The sequence below is a fragment of the Dipodomys ordii genome, unplaced genomic scaffold (genome assembly GCF_000151885.1).
Source record: "Dipodomys ordii isolate 6190 unplaced genomic scaffold, Dord_2.0 Scaffold2, whole genome shotgun sequence".
Classification (NCBI taxonomy): Eukaryota; Metazoa; Chordata; class Mammalia; order Rodentia; family Heteromyidae; genus Dipodomys; species Dipodomys ordii.
Window position 1 is genome coordinate 9765385 of NW_012267218.1, and position 17401 is coordinate 9782785.

At 39.3% G+C, this 17401-nt stretch overlaps 1 protein-coding gene across 2 annotated transcripts in view; it reads left to right on the plus strand.

The window, feature by feature from the left end:
• The window catches only part of Trip11 (thyroid hormone receptor interactor 11), a 61552-nt gene that overhangs the window by 26559 nt on the left and 17592 nt on the right, over window positions 1-17401 (plus strand). For both annotated transcript variants that reach the window (XM_013015555.1, XM_013015562.1), the window contains exons 11-13: window positions 3493-3656; window positions 5673-5776; window positions 10921-11020. In XM_013015555.1, coding sequence (XP_012871009.1) covers window positions 3493-3656; window positions 5673-5776; window positions 10921-11020 — 368 coding nt within the window. The remainder of the gene's footprint in view (window positions 1-3492; window positions 3657-5672; window positions 5777-10920; window positions 11021-17401) is intronic.

Genomic DNA, 17401 nt, shown 5'->3' on the forward strand with positions numbered 1-17401 from the left:
CATGTTGTTCTGCCTGAAAAGTGCACCTGTTTTTCTGTAACTCCTACTCATTCTTCCGATTTTCTCTTTTGTTTTGTTGTTTTTGATCATGGGGCTTGAACTCTGAGTCTGGGCGCTGTCCCTCAGCTCTTCAGCTGAAGGTTAGCGGTCTACCTTGAGCCACAGTGCCACTTCCATTTTCTGTTGGTTTTATTGCCTGGGCTGGCTTTGAACCATGACCCCCAGATCTCAGCCTCCTGAGTAGCTACGATTACAGGCTTGAGCCACCAGTGCCTGACCCTGTTTTCTTCACTTAGAACTCTACTTCTTATATCCCTTATATCCAAAACTAAACCCCGTTGGGATGTCTTTCTTTTGAACTTGGATAACACTTGGGGTCTTGGATAGGGCATCTTATGTTTTAGTCTAAATAACAAATAATTACTGACTTGTTGCATACTGTGTTCCCAATAAATTTTAAGTTTTCATGGGAGTACGAATGATGTCATTGTGTACCCTTCCAATATATAAATATATATATATATATAAATAGATTACATAAAGTTTAATTGATATTCAGTGAATAGTTTACACCAAATCAGTAAACTAGATTTTGCTTTTTTGAGCCCTTGCTTAAGAAAGGAGCATCTAGTATTAACCTTTTTTTTTTTTTTTTTTTTTGGTTGGTTGGTTGGTTGCGGGCCTTAAACTCTGGGCTTAGGCGCTGTCCCTGACCTCTTTTTTTGCTCAAGGCTAACATTCTACCACTTGAGCTACTATGCCATATCCAATTTTCTGGTGGTTAATTGATGATATGAGTCTTCTGGACTTTTTGCTGCCTGGGCTGGCTTCAAACTGCAGTCCTCAGATCTCAGCCTTCTGAGTAGCTTGGATTACAGGTTTGAGCCACCAGTGCCTGGCTTGTATTAACTTTTTGAGTGCAGAACTTATATTTTGGGCTTTTTTCCAGAGCCAGTATGATCATGGACACCTAGCTGCATGACAGCTCTGAAGAAAGGGAGGTGATGCTCTCCAATGCTCTAGAGTTGGGGTTCACCACCCTTTCCAGCTCCATGCTGGTGGTGAGCCCCACAGAGCAGCCTTTGGAAAATGAAGCTGTCACCCCAGAGTTCACCAACTGGAACCTTCCAAATATGGAGCTCTTGGCAGTAGCCAGAAAGAAGGAGGTTGGAGGACTGTGTGGCCCTCCTCAGAGTTCTGGCACAGGATCATGTAGAAGGGGTTGTTGAGCATCGAAATGGCCAGGTTGTGGTTTCGGCATCCATCCGGGAATGGGCTATTAAAAAGCACATTTACAACTCCATACACATGGTGGCTTGCAAGAATATAGGACAAGTGCTGGCTGCTTGGAGGCAGACATCAATTTCATGGTCTACCAATCAACCCCATGGAAAAGCAACCTCAGATTCAATGAAATGCCTACAGAATGCTATGACAGAAAGTGGTGGTACTGTAGGAGCTTCAGAGAATCTATGAGTTAAAAGAAGCATTGTTTTGGATATGTTACTGCAGCCTTGGAAAGAAAGCATCTAGAAGAAGAACCAGCTTGGAACAGAATAATAATGTAACAGAGGAAGATTATTTGTAGTTAGGGCTTCTTTGTCTCCTTTATCTGTGTATGGTTCTAGTGTCTTTTTTTTCTTTTTTTTTCATGGGGCCTGAACTCTGGGCCTGAGCACTGTCCCTCAGCTATTTAGCTCTTTAGCTCTGAGGAATCTACCCAGGGCCTTATACATGCAAGGCAAGCACTCTACCACTGAGCCACCTTCCCAGCCGCAAGTGTCATTTTAAATCAGGGCTTATTTTTTCCCCTTTTTGGACCTATCAAGTGTTCATAGATACTTAACCTATCTCATTAATTAAGGAAAATGATCATCAATGATGGGTTAACTATTAGAAGGCAGAGTTGGGGCTGGAAATGTGGCTTAGTGGTAGAGTGGTTGTTTGGCATACATGAAGCCCTGGATTCAATTCCGCAGTACCACATAAACAGAAAAGCTAGAAGTGACACTGTGTTTCAGGTGGTAGAGTGCTAGCCTTAGGCAAAAGAAAGCTCAGGGATAATGCCCAGGCCCTGAATTCAAGCTCCAGGACTGGTGGGGGGGGGGGGAGGGGAAAGGCTAGTGTAGAAGGCAGCGTTGTTTGTAAGTTACAAATAAAATATATTATTGTTAACTTTTTTTTTAATTTTGGTCAGTCGTGGGGCTTGAACTCTGGGTCTAGGCACTGTCCCTGAGCTCTTCAGCCCAAGGCTAGCACTCTACCACTTAAGCCACAGTGCCATTTCTGGTTTTCTGCTTTTTTATTGGAGATAGAGTCTCATGGACTTTACTGCCCAGGTTGACTGTGAACTGTGATCCTCATATCTCAGCCTCCTGAGTAGCTAGGATTACAGGCGTGAGCCACCATCGCCTGGCTTATTATTAACTCTTAAAAAAAACTCATATTGTTCTTAAATTCATGTTTTGATTTGCTAACTTAACTGGAACAAAATCCAGGAACATTTGGAGACAGAATTCAAGTCTCATCAACACAGCTCTTTCCACTAGAGGGTGCTATTAGATAAAGTGTCTTCATAATGAGTTGCTCTTAATAAGTTTCAATGGCTGCTCTGAAAGAATTTAGCTGGATATCATCAGATCCCATGAAGATCATTGCAATAATTTGAATGTAATTGCACATTGGGACACATTATTCTAATGACACCTGGATAGATGCTGTATAAATAAGTCTCTTAGAGACCTCTGGGTCCTTAGGTGGGGCAAGAGTAGGATTTAGTCTATCGAAGGTAGGCAGAAAGATGTTAGTGAAAGGTGATTAATTAGGGTAGTTAGTAGGATAGCCTTTGGGAGTTTGGGAATTCACCATAACTGCAAGTGTCAAAAGCAGTGGAGATTCAGAATCCATTCTTGATTAGATTAAAAGCTAACAAAATGAGTTCAAAAGATCTTATGATAATTATCTTATGATAATTGTATTTATACCAGAAACACAAAAGGTATAAGCTATTTGTGGGGAAAAAATTACTCTTTTGTTGATATTTGTTGTATAGGATATTTCTTAGACTTAAAAGGACTGTCATTTTTTCAAAGTCACTTGGACAGAATGGTGATTAACAGAAGAAAAGAGAACAAAAATCGGAGGAACTCTTTGAGCTTGTCTGAAATCTAACGTGAATTTAATGCAATAAACTAGTGAAAGTGAAATTCATAGAGACAAATCGATGGATATGAGAAAGAAAGGGAAGTTACTGTATAATAGCTATCGTGTTTCAGTTTGGGAAGAGGAAAACTGTCTAGGTAGATAGATAGGGGGAATGATTACATAGCAGTGTGAGTTAAAGTTATTTAAATATGAAAAGATGCTTTATCTTGTTAAAATACATAAATACTTTGATTTTTGAATTTAGGGCAGTAAGATGTAGGGAACATGTTTCTTGTTAAAATAGCTAAATAGATAGCAGCAATTTGATCTTACTCTCTTTATTTGAAGTCATCAGGCCAATGTGCAAGTAGAATCCTTGCAAGAACAGTTGAACATGGTCTCTAAGCAAAGAGATGAAACTGCGTTGCAGCTTTCTGTCTCTCGGGAACAAGTAAAGCAATATGCTACATCATTAGCCAATCTGCAGATGGTCCTAGAACACTTCCAACAAGGTAAGTTGTTTGACTGATTTTTCAGTGAAGAAAAATTGTAGTTAGTGGTGATTTTTCCTTATACAGGTTTCTTATTGAAGGGAGAGAGGTTAATAACTATCAGTTAATCTAGGCTCCTTTTACAAGTGAAACTCAAATATAAAGTACATTTAGTACCTAAAAGTTTTAGTATCTTATAACTAGTTGTGGTGAAAGTTGAGGAATTATAAAGGTAACATGAAGAAGGATGATTGTATGATAAGAGAATACAAAGAAGAGAGCGATGTATATATAGAAAACAGGGCCTTGCACTTGCTAGGCAGGCACTTGAGCATGTATGCCATACCCCAATGCTTTTTGATGGGTTATTTTTTCAATAGGATTGCACATTTTTGTCTGGGGCCAGTCTCAGACTGTAGTCCTCTTACCTCGTCTTCCCTCATATACTGTCATACCTGACTTACTGACCATAATGGGGTTTTTGTATATTTCCCCACACATATACTGGCCTCAAACTGTGATCTTCAAACTTCTGACCGTCACTTCCTGAGTAGCTGAGCAGCATGAACCACCACATCTGAATTGAATTTTTTTTCTCCAGGACTAGAAATTGAACTCAGAGTCTGATGCTTTTGCTCACAGTCTGGTGTTCTACTGCTTAAACCCCACCTCTAGATCCTTGAATTTATTTATTATTATTTAGTGCTGTTACTTGGGATTGAACTCAGGGCCTACCTGTCTCATCTTTGTCATTCAAGTTTGGCTTGCTATGACTTGAGCCTTTTGGTGGTTAATTGGAGATAAGGGACTGTTCTGCCTGAACTGGCTTTGTGATCTTCAGCTCTCAGCGTCCTGAGTAGCTAGGATTATAGGCATGAGCCATTGGCTTAACCTGGATTTTAAACACAAGAATTCTTTAGGTCTGCTTTATAATGCAATTACTAGAACAGGTATATATACAAAGTTGGATTGAGGCTATAGAGAGCATTGCTAAAGAGGAACTATTTGAATAGAGTTATAAAGGGAGAAAAGAATCTCCAAGGTAGATAAAATGGAGAAGGGCCTAGGCAGAGGAAATACTGACCTCATTACTTTTGTTCCACTTAACATGATCACTAAAGCAATATATGCTTTGTTTTTCTTGTTGAACCATTTGAACTATTTTAGGCATATTTTGGGTTTTTTGTTTGTTTGTTTGTTTTTGTTGTTGTTGGGGTTTTTTTGGTCATAGGGCTTGAACTCTGGGCTTGGGCGCTGTTCCTGCACTCTTCAGCTCAAGGCGAGCGCTCTACCACTCCAGTAAACTAGTAGTTTACTGGAGATGAGTCTCATGGACTTTCCTGCCTGGGCTGGCTTTGAACTGTGATCCTCAGATCTCAGCCTCCTGAGTAGCTAGGATTACAGGCGTGAGCCACTGGCACCTGGTGACATATTTTGTTTTATTATGTGCCAGTATTGGGGCCTTATGTTGTTCAGTGTTTTTTGTTTTTTGGGTTTTTTTGTTTTTGTTTTTGTTTTTGTCGGTTGTGGGGCTTGAACTCTGGGCTTGGGCGCTGTCCCTGTGCTCTTCAGCTCAAGGCAGGCGCTCTACCGAGTGAGCCACAGTGCCACTTCTGGTTTTCTAGTGGTTTATTGGAGATGAGTCTCATGGACTTTCCTGCCTGGGCTGGTTTTGAACTGAGATCCTCAGATCTCAGCCTCCTGAGTAGCTAGGATTACAGGTGTGAGCCACCAGCTCCCGGCTGTTTTGTTGTTTGTTTTTTATGCTGTTCTGGGCACTATCCCTGAGCTTTTTTTAGGCTAATACTCTACCACTTGAGCCACGGCTTCACTTCTGGCTTTTTTGGTAGTTAATTGGTGATAGTCTCACAGACTTTCCTGCCTGGGCTGGCTTAGAACCTCAATCCTCAGTTCTCAGCCTCCAGAGTAGCTAGGATTACAGGCGTGAGCCATTGGCACCTCCTTTCTTCAGTAGTTTGTAATTACAGTTTTATCATACATTTGTAAAATACTAACATAACTTTCCTTTCTCATTAGAGGAAAAAGCTATGTATTCTGCTGAATTAGAAAAGCAAAAACAGCTTATAACAGAATGGAAAAAAAAGGCAGAAAATCTGGAAGGAAAAGTGTTATCATTGCAGGTAGGCCAAAACAGTTTTCTGTTATAAATTGTGTTATTCATGATACGACTGCTGTTAGGATTTTGTCTTGGCAATAATCTTAGGGAGCATTCATTTAGTGAATATTGTGAGAGTGGTGACTCTGTCCAGCCTGCTAAATGTAACCATAAATAAAACACTCAGATTCTCCTTAGCTGAGTGGAAATTTAGAGTAGGCATAACAAATATGGTATGAAAGGGCATTTGAAAGGATATTTATTGGAAGATGGCAAAGTTTGTTTTTTTTTTTTCTTTTTTGGGTCCGGTCATGGGGCCTGAACTCTGGGCCTGGGCGCTGTCCCTCAGCTCTTCAGCTCAAGGCTAGCGCTCTACCACTTGAGCCACAGCGTCACTTCCGGCTTTTTTTCTTTTTGCTTATATGGTGCTGAGGAATTGAACCCAGGGCCTCAGGCATGCAAGGCAAGCACACTACCACTGAGCCACCTCCCCAGCCCCGGCAAAGTTTTTTTTCTAATACAGTTGTACTAATTTACTCCTACCAGCAATGCATCCTGTCAACACTTTATGCTTTGATAGTTAACATCATCATCATTATCTGTGCTTTGCACATAGTAGGCCAACACTTTTAACACTTGAGCCTTGCCCTCAAATATTTTGTTTGTGCTTTGGTTTTGAGATAGTTTTACTAACTTTGCCTGGGCTAGTCTTGAACTTGAGATCTTCCTACCTCTGCCCTCTAGGTAGGTAGGATTACAAGTGTGCATCACTACTCTCAGCTCAAATTTTTAAAGTTTTTGCCAAACTTGTACCACTAAGAAGGCTTATTAGTCTGTTTTATGCTGCTTTTTATAGAATATCACAGACTGGATAATATAAATAAATAAAATGCTTTAATAGTTTTGGGGACTTCGAAGTCCATGATAGACAGCAAGAAGGCCTTATTGCTGCATCATTACTTGGCTGAATGGCAAAAAGAGGCCAAGAAGAGAGCGACAGACAGCAAGAGGGAGCTGAACTTGTCCTTTTATAAGAAACTAACTCCTGTTAGGTGCCAGTGACTTGTGCAGTAATTTGTGCCTGTAATCCTAGATACTCAGGAGGCTGAGATCTGAGGATCACAGTTCAAAGCCAGCCTGGGCAGGAGAGACCATGAGACTCTTAGCTCCAATAAACCACCAGAAAATCAGAAGTGGCACTGTGGCTCAAGTGGTAGAGCACTAACCTTGAGCTGAAGAGCTGAGGGACAACACCCAGGCCTAGAGTTCAAGCCCCATGACTGACAAAAAAAAAAAGCCAGAAGTGGAACTACAGATCAAGTGGTAGAGCACTAGCATTGAGCAAAAAAGCTGAGGGATAGTGACCAGGCCTAGAGTTCAAGCCTTAGGACTGGCCTGGCGCGCGCGTACACACTCTCTCTCTCTGTTTCTCTCTCTCTCTCCCCCTCTCTCCCTCTTCTCTCTCCTTTCTTTCTCCTCTCTCCTATCTGTTCCCCAGGGACATAGTCCCACCACTGCTCAAACATTAGACCCTCCCTTATTGGAACTCATGAATTTTAGAGGACACATTCCAATCATAACAGAACTATATCTTCTTGTAGTATTCCCTGATTATTAATGTAATCAAGCATCTTTTAATATGCTTATTGATCACTTATGCTTACTCATCAGAGTTCATTAATACATTTTCCCATGCTTTCACTTGTGTCCCCTGGTTCTAAAATATCTTCTCTGAAACTGCCTGAAGTTCAGATCTTTTTATTTAAGGGGACAGGGGCAGTATTGGGGCATAAATTCCAGAACCTTGTGCTTGCTCTGTGGGTGCTCTACCACTTGAGCCTTTCCCCTAGACCTTTTTGTTTTAGTTATTTTTCAGATAGGATCTCACATTTCTACCTGTAACATAATCCTCCTGTTTATGCTTCCCACATATTTGATATGACAGGTGTGTGCCACCATGCCTAGCGTTTTATTGTTAGACATGGAGTCTTTTGCCTGGACTAGCTTCAAACCACAATCCTTCCAAGTATACAGGAATACAGGCATGAGCCACTGTGCCTGGCTCAAATCTTTTAAAGTAGTTTTTTTAAATTTAAAATATAATATACTGTTTAAAAATCAGAAGGAAAAGGTTGAAATTAATAAAGGTAAAACTGAAGCTAATGAAATGAAAACCAAACAAATGATAGAAAAAAAAGAAAAATATAAATGATTTTCAAAAAGCATTAGTGTAATTTTTCTTTTTTGTTTTGTTTTCTTATCGATTGTGGGGCTTGAACTCTGGGCCTGGGTGCTGTCCCTCAGCTCTTCAGCTCAAGGCTAAGGTTCTACCACTTAGAGCCACAGTGCCACTTCCGGTTTTCTGGTGGTTAATTGGAGATAAGAGGCTCATGAACTTTCCTGGCTCAGGTTAGCTTTGAACCACAATCCTCAAATCTCAGTCTCCTGGGAAGCTAGGATTAGAGGCGTGAGCCGCCAGTGCCCAGGCATTAGTATAGTTTTAACTTTTAATAATCTTTTTTTTTTTTTTTTTGGGTCTGGTCGTGGGGCCTGAACTCTGGGCCTAGGTGCTGTCCCTCAGCTCTTCAGCTCAAGGCTAGTGCTCTACCACTTGAGCCACAGCGCCACTTCCGGCTTTTTTCTTTTTGCTTATGTGGTGCTGAGGAATCGAACCCAGGGCCTCATGCATGCAAGGCAAGCACTCTACCACTGAGCCACCTTCCCAGCCCCTTTTAATAATCTTATAAACTGTAAGATTTAAAAAGTAATTTGAAGCCAGGTACCCTTAGCTCATGCCTATAATCATAGCTACTCAGGAGGCTGAGATCTGAGGATCACAGTCAAAGTCAACCTGGGCCAGGAAAGTCCAATTAACCACCAGAAAACCGGAAATGGCACTGTGGCTCAAAGTGGTAGAACATTAGCCTTGAGCTGAAGAGTTGAGGGACAGCGCTCTGGCCAGAGTTCAAGCCCCACAACCAACAAAAAAAAAAGTAAATGAAAGTAAATTTCTTTTACTTCAAATTTAGTTTTGTGGATTTTGAATAGTACATTTTTATTGAAATGTTTTTATTTCATTCCCTCTGCATATGTTAGAACTCAACCTGTGTGTGCATATATACATAAATTTATATGTCCAATACATACAGACACACACTTGTGAGAGGTTTAAGGATTTTTTTTGCCAGTTCTTGGGCTTGAATTCAGGGCCTGGGCTCTGTCCCTGGGCTTCTTTTGCTCAAGGTTGGTTCCTACTGCTTTAGCCACAGCACCACTTCTGGCTTTTTCTGAGTATTTTATTGTAGATTCTGCCTGGGATGGCTTCTGCAATCTTCAGATCTCAGCTTCCTGAGTGGCTAGGATTATAGACATGAACCATCAGCCAAGGAATTGACCATAGGATGCAGAGACTGGCTAGGCAAATCTACAGTGAAATTGGGAAGGGCACATCAAAAGCAGGATAGAACTCAGGCTGTTGTTCACAGGCAGGAAGGAAAGTCACAGCAGCCTAGATTCTAGGCAGAAGCTACTGTCCTTAAAAGGAATTTTTTGTCTTTTTGTAAGGGAGGGCAAATCTCTTCTTTTAAGAACTTCCAGCTGGTCCAGTCAGGCCACAGATTATCCCAGATCATTGTGCCTTCCTTATACTTATCTTCTTAGCAATGTCTACATTATTGCCTATCTAAGATAACACATCTATAAGCTATCACTCTGAAATTTTGGCCTGAAATTTTAATGGGTAAGTTATCTAGAATAACCAAGAAAATTATAAGAAGGAATAATGTTGAGGAGGGACTTGTCTATAGTATGTCTAAATAGAGCTATTAACGAATGAAACATTGGGTCTATTAGTGAATAGAAGGAGCCATAAATAAGGCCCGTGATACCTGAGAATTTAAAACTAAACCTTAAACTAAAATAATTTAACTTAATGATAAAAAAAGATAGTTTAATAAATGATATTGGCCAACTATTCATAAAGAAGGAAACAAAACTGGACTTGATAGTATACCATATTCAGAAATGGATTCCAGTTGTGTTAAAGCAAGGATTCTCAGCTGGGAGTACATGTTGACTATCTGGAAATATTTTTGACTGCTACTGTGACTGAGAGACCCTTGACATTTAGTGGGCTAGAAACTGTCAAAAGCATCCCCACTGAGAAAGACTAAAGATTTTCATGCAAAAATACAAATGTCTTAACCGGGCACCGGTAGCTCAGGCCTGTCATCCTAGCTACTCAGGAAGCTGAGATCTGAGGATCTTGGTTCAAAGCCAGCCCGGGCAGGAAAGTCCGTGAAACTCTTATCTCCAATAAACCACCAGAAAAACCGGAAGTGGCGCTGTTGCTCAAGTGGTAGAGCGCTAGCCTTAAGCTGAAGAGCTGAGGGACAATACTCAGGCCCAGAGTTCAAGTCCCATGACCGACCAAAAAAATAAAAATACAAATGTCTTGCAGTAAGATCTAAAAGACTTCATGTACATTCTTAGGGGCAAGGAGGATCCTAACAGATTAAACTCACGATGCTATAAAATCAGAGTAGGACATTTTTGACTATATATCATTCAATGGTGTTTAAATGGCAAAAAAAATAGTATAGTCAGTAGAAAAATGCATATCTGATAAACAGTGTTTGTTTATTGTAGATGACAAAGGGTTCTTATGTGGAAACAAGGCATTCTTACAATCTGACAAGAGAGACAGCTCAGTAGACACAAACTGCCAGAGTATACAAAGAGGTTTTCATGTAAGAGCAGATCCAGCTGTCTGTAACAACAGACAAAAATACTCAAGTGCAATAGTAGTCAGGGAAATAAAATTCAAGCAGTAAAGTCATAATGAAACGTCACTCTATGTATGTTAGACTTGTAATACTTAAAAGAGCAAGAACATTTGTTGCTATATTTCTTGACTATCTTTTTTGTTTTACATCTTATTCTTTTTTTTTTACTTTGTCATATTGTCTTTTAGTAGCATTTTCTTTATTAAAAAGGCAATGTTTGTTGAGAAAGGCTGAGGGTTCTGTCTTTGATAACTTTTAGTTGTATAGACTTGCCCCAGGTCACAGAGATATGGCTTCATTAGGTAAGCTGCAACATGTCTTCTTAGCCCATGGGGTTTAGAACAGTTTTTGCATGCTGAATTTTTAATGAACTTCTCTCCCTTAGGAACGTTTGGATGAAGCAAATGCTGCACTGGATTCAGCATCAAGACTTACAGAGCAGTTAGATCTAAAGGAAGAGCAGCTTGAAGAACTTAAAAAACAAAGTAGGTTTTCCCCCCTTTTCCTTTGTTTCTAGTTGAACTGTAGTCTTCTATTATGTGTTGGTACAGCTGAGTGAGACCAACATTGTTGGTGGGTAACTTCCATTTCTACCATAGATACTGTATCTATCATACATATTCTCAAATAAAAGAGTAACTTTGTGAAACAGACATCTGGGTATAAGTAACTAGATTGTTGATTGCAGATGAGGCTTTACACCTAGGCACTTGTCATGTTTTGGTTTGGTTTTGGCACTCTGTCTTTCCCTAAAGTGAGCTTTGCATTTAGATTATCTGATGGGCCCCAGATTACCAGATAATTCATAGTGCTTTGTTGTGCCTAATAGCTGACAGTGAAGACATGTACTCATTTAGTCTCTGACTTAGTGATAATCAGGAAGTTGAAGCTGTTCTGGGGCTGTATTTAGTAGGCAACGGTTTAAGACAATTGTAATGGTGATAATGGAGCTTAGAAATGCATAAGGCTTAGGGGTCTATGTTGCCATAGCAGTAACAGGAAATATAATTAAGAAATTAGAAAATGCATGCCATCTATCATAAAATAGAAATTAGAAGGGTATAGAACAGAAGAAATACTGTTAAAACAGGATTAGTGACTTGGTCACTACGGTGGCCAGCCATTGAAGCAAACCATTGGAGCATGGAGAGTAAAGCACAAACCTACAGCTTGGCCTAATTCCAAGAGACAGAAAATGGAAGTGTATTAGGAATATAACAAAGAAATAAAACTAAGACAAATGTGGTGTAATTAGCCTCAAAATAATTCTAAAAGGCTTCTGCTTTGTAAGAATTGCCTACCTAGGAAATCTAATCTAGAGGAGGACCTGGAAATGAGCAGTGAGGAAATAATACGTACTAAGTATATATTATAGACAGTTGACATAACATAGGCTGTATTAATTAGTCTTTTCCTTTTACATTTGCCTCAATTCCAAAGTAAAGAGTATTCTTTTTATAGGTTAACGAAATTGAGATTTAACACTCATCTCTAGAGTACATGGTCTTGCCATGTCAAGAAAAGAATTGTCTTTTGTTCTAGAAAGCTACATCTTTGAAAGTATGGTAGTATCCTCTATACTGTGCCTTCACTGTCCAAAAGGCTGCTCTAACAAGATGCAGCAATTATTGGCAAAATAATGTAGTTAGATCTCAGGCCAGTACAACTACAGTACAACTGAAAGTGTTAGCTAAAGATTTCATGTCTTGGGGCTTAGCTAGAGTAATGAAAGTATCCTTGGTCTGCAGTAACTCAGTAATGTGTATCATGCCTCTGTAATCTCTAAGGCCACTTTCCCTGTCTGCCAGAGTCATTCCTAGCTCATGATGGTAAGATAAAGATCCATGTAGTCAGGAAAAATGTCACAGGCCTTTGTAGTGGTTAGTACTTGCTCAGGTGCCCATTGAAACTCCCAGTGGTCAAATATTTTCTGTTAAGACAAGTAGCCTGGGTTCCTCTTCAAATAAAAATTATAATGACTATTCATCATCAATGTACAGGATGGTGGTGCTCATTTTCTGGAATCAGTATTACTTATGGAGAGAACTCTACTTAATTAGGTTTGTACAAGTGCTGTTTGATTTGAAAGGCAGGCAGGGAGCCAATGTGGCACAGACAGGAAGGGAACTACAAAGATGGCTGGTTCTGTTATGTCTTTAAATTAAATTATTCTTGCCCTTTTCAGCTCTTCTAACAATGTTTTCTCATGTTACCCAAGTGCTTAATACTGCTTTTTTATCTCTAAACACAAATGTGACTTTATTTTCTCAAAGCTTTACTCTTGATTTACTAATGTAAACAAATTCTTGATTGCTTAGTTATTTCAAAAAGCATCACTGTATATTTTCCTTTATAAATCATTAAGTACTTAAAATGCTGATTGATGTTGTAATACTGCATTTTATTTTTAACACAGAAGTTGGCCAGACAGCAAAAATTTTTGCCAGGAGAAACAATTTTGAAAAAGACAAATTGATTTTTGTTGCGAGAAAGTACACAGGGACTTGAATTGTAGAGGCAAAGTATTGTTTTATTTCTATGAATTGTAGACTAATGATTAGTTGGCTTTCAATTTCAACATTTGAACAATATCAGGAAACTCATTTTAAAAGCGATAGTCAAAATAGTTGGTTATATCATTGCTACCAAAGATAAGATGACTCAGTCTGGTCAGACATGAAGAGAGGGCTGGAGACATTATTCAAATAGTAAAGTGTCTAACTAGCTAGTTCAAGATCCTGAGTTACCTGTTACCCTTTCACATATACATGTATGGATGTATGTGTGTGTGTGTGTGTGTGTGTATGATTAGACCTGTCATATGAATGACACTAATATTAAAACAGGTGAATATAAATGATTTCAATTTACTTCTCAAGGTATGTAATTGCTAATGCCATGTATATGCAACTAAGGGGGTACTACAGATCTTGTATAAAAAAACATGAAGATAGATGCTTATTAATCACTAAATAAGTACTTAATGAGAATTAGCTGCTTAGTTCAAGAAGCTTAATGGCAAATAGCGTAGATACACACACTGTAAGTTAGTCATTTAAGATAGTAGTACTGGGCTGGAAAGGTGGCTCAGTGGTAGAGTGCTTGTCTTGCATGCTTGAGGCCCTGGGTTCTATTCCTCAGCACCACATAAGCGGAAAAAAAACCGGAAGTGGCGTTGTGGCTCAAGTGCTATCCTTGAGCTGAAGAGCTGAAGGGCAGCGCCCAGGCCCAGAGTTCAGGCCCCACGACCGGACCCCCCCCCAAAAAAAAAAAGATAGTAGTACTCAGACTACATAGTCTCTAGACCTCCATTAAGGGTCAGCCAACATTTCACGGAGGAAAGAACTCAAAGAGAACCTTAAACCACTATTAGGATTTTATCTAAAAAGTAAAAGAACTCTTTAAAACTATAAGGACTGTTTAAAACTATAAGGACTAATTTATACCCTCAGTGATGAAAGAAACCCCAAGATCCTGTAGGTATAGTATTTTAATAGATGATATTGGATAGAAGGATTACAGTTACCCTCCTTTCTAGAAATTATTTTAATATCTAAGAGTATTCTTTTTTTTTTCTTTTTTCTTTTGGTTATGGGGCTTGAACTTGGGACCTGGGCGCTGTGCCAGAGATCTTTGCTCAAGGCTAGCACTCTTATCACTTTGAGCCACAGAATCACTTCTAGTTTTCTGGTGGTTAATTGAAGATTCTTGCTCAGGATGGCTTTGAACCACAGTCCTCAGATCTCAGCCTCCTGAGTAGTTAGGATCACAGGCACAAGCCACTAGTACCCAGCTGAGTATTCTTTTTCAGTATAGTTCCAAAGACTTATTTCATATGTCATCTTATATTTGTTTTCTCAAACTTAACACACTATTTTATGAAGCAGATAGGACATCATCTGTCTATATTCTGAGTTGGTCAAGGGTTCAGAATTGTCATAGGATTGTTAGTGATGAGAAAATAATACACCTGTATATTTCAGGCCATACACCTGGACTATAGCTGAGCCATTCAAAGATGGCTTGCAAATATGTGGACATTTTACTACTTCTACTTCTACTCTTCCTCCTCTTCCTCCTTCCTCCTTCCTCCTCCTTCCTCCTTCCTCCTTCCTCCTTCCTCCTTCTCCTCTTCTTCCTCCTCCTCTGCTTCATCCTCTTCCTCCTCCTCCTCCTTCTTTCCTCCTCCTCCTCTTTCTGTCATCTTTCTCCTCTTCCTCCTCTTCCTCCTTCTTCTTCTTCCTCTTTCTTATTCTTCCTCTTTCTTCTTCCTCTTCCTCTTCTTCCTCCTCCTCCTCCTTCTTTTTCCTCCTCCTCCCTCCTCCTTCCTTCTTCCTTCTTTCTTCTTTCTTCTTTTTCTTCTGCCAGTCCTGGGACTTGGACTCAGGGCTCAAAGCTAGCACTCTACCACTTGAGCCACAATGCTACTTCTGGCTTTTTCTGTGTATGTGGTACTGCGGAATCAAACCCAGGGCTTCATGCATACTAGGCACACTACCACTAAGCCCCTTCCCCAACCCAACATTTTACTTCTTTAGCTTGTTTTCTAATGTCATCCTTGTGATAAATTCCTGCTTAAGTGAAAATGATTGGATAAATAGAAATACAAAGCACAAGATACATCTTGTTTCAGTTACTATTATTGAAGAGTGAATTTATGCTGTGCAAAGAAAATTAAGTTTTTATAATCAATAAAATTCAGTTCTAGCATCAGAAAGTCTTTAGCTCTGTCTGTCAGTACCTCTGTCTTCACTTTCCCTTACCCCCAGTGCTGGGAATCAAACCCAGGGCCTTACACACTGAGCAACTGCTCTATACTGACCTCCACCCCAGCTCTATAGATGAGTCTTGAAGAGTTCCATAGCTGATTGTATGTAAATATGTGTATCTGCACTGGTACTACTACTGAACTCAAGGCCTGGACATTGTCCCTGAGCTTTATTGCTCAAAGCTAGAGTTCCACTACTTGATCCACTTTGGGCTTTTTGGTGGCTCTTATTGGTGATAAGAGTCTCACGGAGTTTCCTTTCTCAGGCTGACTTTCAACCGAGATCTTCAGATCTCAACCAACTGAGTAGGAGTATAGGCATAAACCACCAACATCTAGCAATAGCTGATTAAAAAAAAGAAGAAATTTAGTGACTGCTTTTTAAAAGTCTTCTCTGAATCAAAAAGGGGAAAATTTCCTTAGAATATTTTTAAAAGAAAATCTAGAAAAACGTATAAAATGAGTCCAAATAAAACTGTTATAAGAAGCATAAAAACATGCTTTAAATTTACAAACTATAAAAGCAGTTTAAAGCGTTCTTTTCTAGGAACTACCTTCATGGTGCTGTATGATAGAGTTTTTATTTTAAATAAATATATTCTGTTCTCCAGGATGTGATTATGCAAGAAAACATATAACGTCCTGTTGAATATAGGCCAAATACATTCCCAGACGCTTTGTTACCCAAATCTTTGGAGAGATTTCTTTATGGATGTTTTTGGCAGAAGTAGTGATTTTAGAGGAAACATGTAAGAGGTACCAGATGCAGTTTTCTCAATTGTCTTTAGTGGTTAAAATGTTACTTGTAATGCCATAAACATCTGGGTATGCTAGACAATGGCAGAATTTTAATTAAGAAAAATGTGTGTATTAGGTATATAATTAAGCTATTTTAACTTAATGATTATGTTTTTAAATGTGTTAGCCTAATGTTGATGTTTGAATATAACAATGTTTTAGAATAGCAGTTCTTTAAAAATCATTTCTCTAAGTATAAGGTAATGATGTATTATATACAGATGAGAATGTTTTGAGTTAACATTTAGTGTTAACCGTTCTTACTTTTTTATGTATATGAATAATTTAGAATGCTGATTCTTTTCTTATTTCCCAGATACTCTTCCCTCCCAGAAAAGAAATCAGTTATTCTTTTACTGATTTATCAAATACTCATTGTTAATCCACTATATACCAAACACTACAAATAGGCAATAGAAGAGATAGAAAGATGAGGGATGAAGGTCCTGTGTTCAGAAGTTTTGTAGACAAGCAGGAAAGGGAGAGAGACATGAAATCATATACATGCAACAGGTTGAATAGAAAGGAAAGAGCTATTTTGTTTCCTTTGGTGTTGGGGATTGAACCCAGGGCTTTGCACATACTAGACAAGCACTGTACCACTGAGCTACACCATCCACCCAAGAGCTATCTGTCTATTCTACTGGGCCATGGTAGTGTGAAATGGCAGGAAAGGCTAGGGAAGGGTATAGCTGACCTTCTTGAATGAATAATAGGTACAACTAATAGATAGTTGGGAAAAGCATTCTAGGCAGAAGAAAGAATTCATATGCAATGAGGTAGCATAATTTAAAAACTGGTAATCTGAAAGTAGCGTTGACTAATAATAAGCAAAGAGCAGTTTGTATGTGAATATGTGTGTGTAGAAGGCTGTGAAGGTGGAGGTAAGAGAGAGTTGCTGTATGGAGAACTAGAATTCTCAAGATGGATCACAACTGTGAATTGTAAACTGAGCTGGAGTGACAGTACAGACTAGCAAAGGAGATAGGTAAAGCCTAGGATACCTGGAAGCATATTTGTACCAGGGCACTCCATGCAGGTTCTCCTACATGGACATGTGGGTCCTGTGTTACACAGTCCCAGCTCCTTCAAGAGACCATAGGAATGTGCATTTGGAAGTTTTCTAATTTTTTTATGTGACACCTAATTTGAGTTTTAGTAAAAAACTTAAACAAACACTCCTGATGTCATTCATCCTAATAAGGAGCTCTCAGATATAAGTGTAGATATAAGTGTAGTTCAGGCTACATGACCCTTAAGAAAACTTCTATCGGCAAATTTTCCTCCTCCTCCTCCGCTG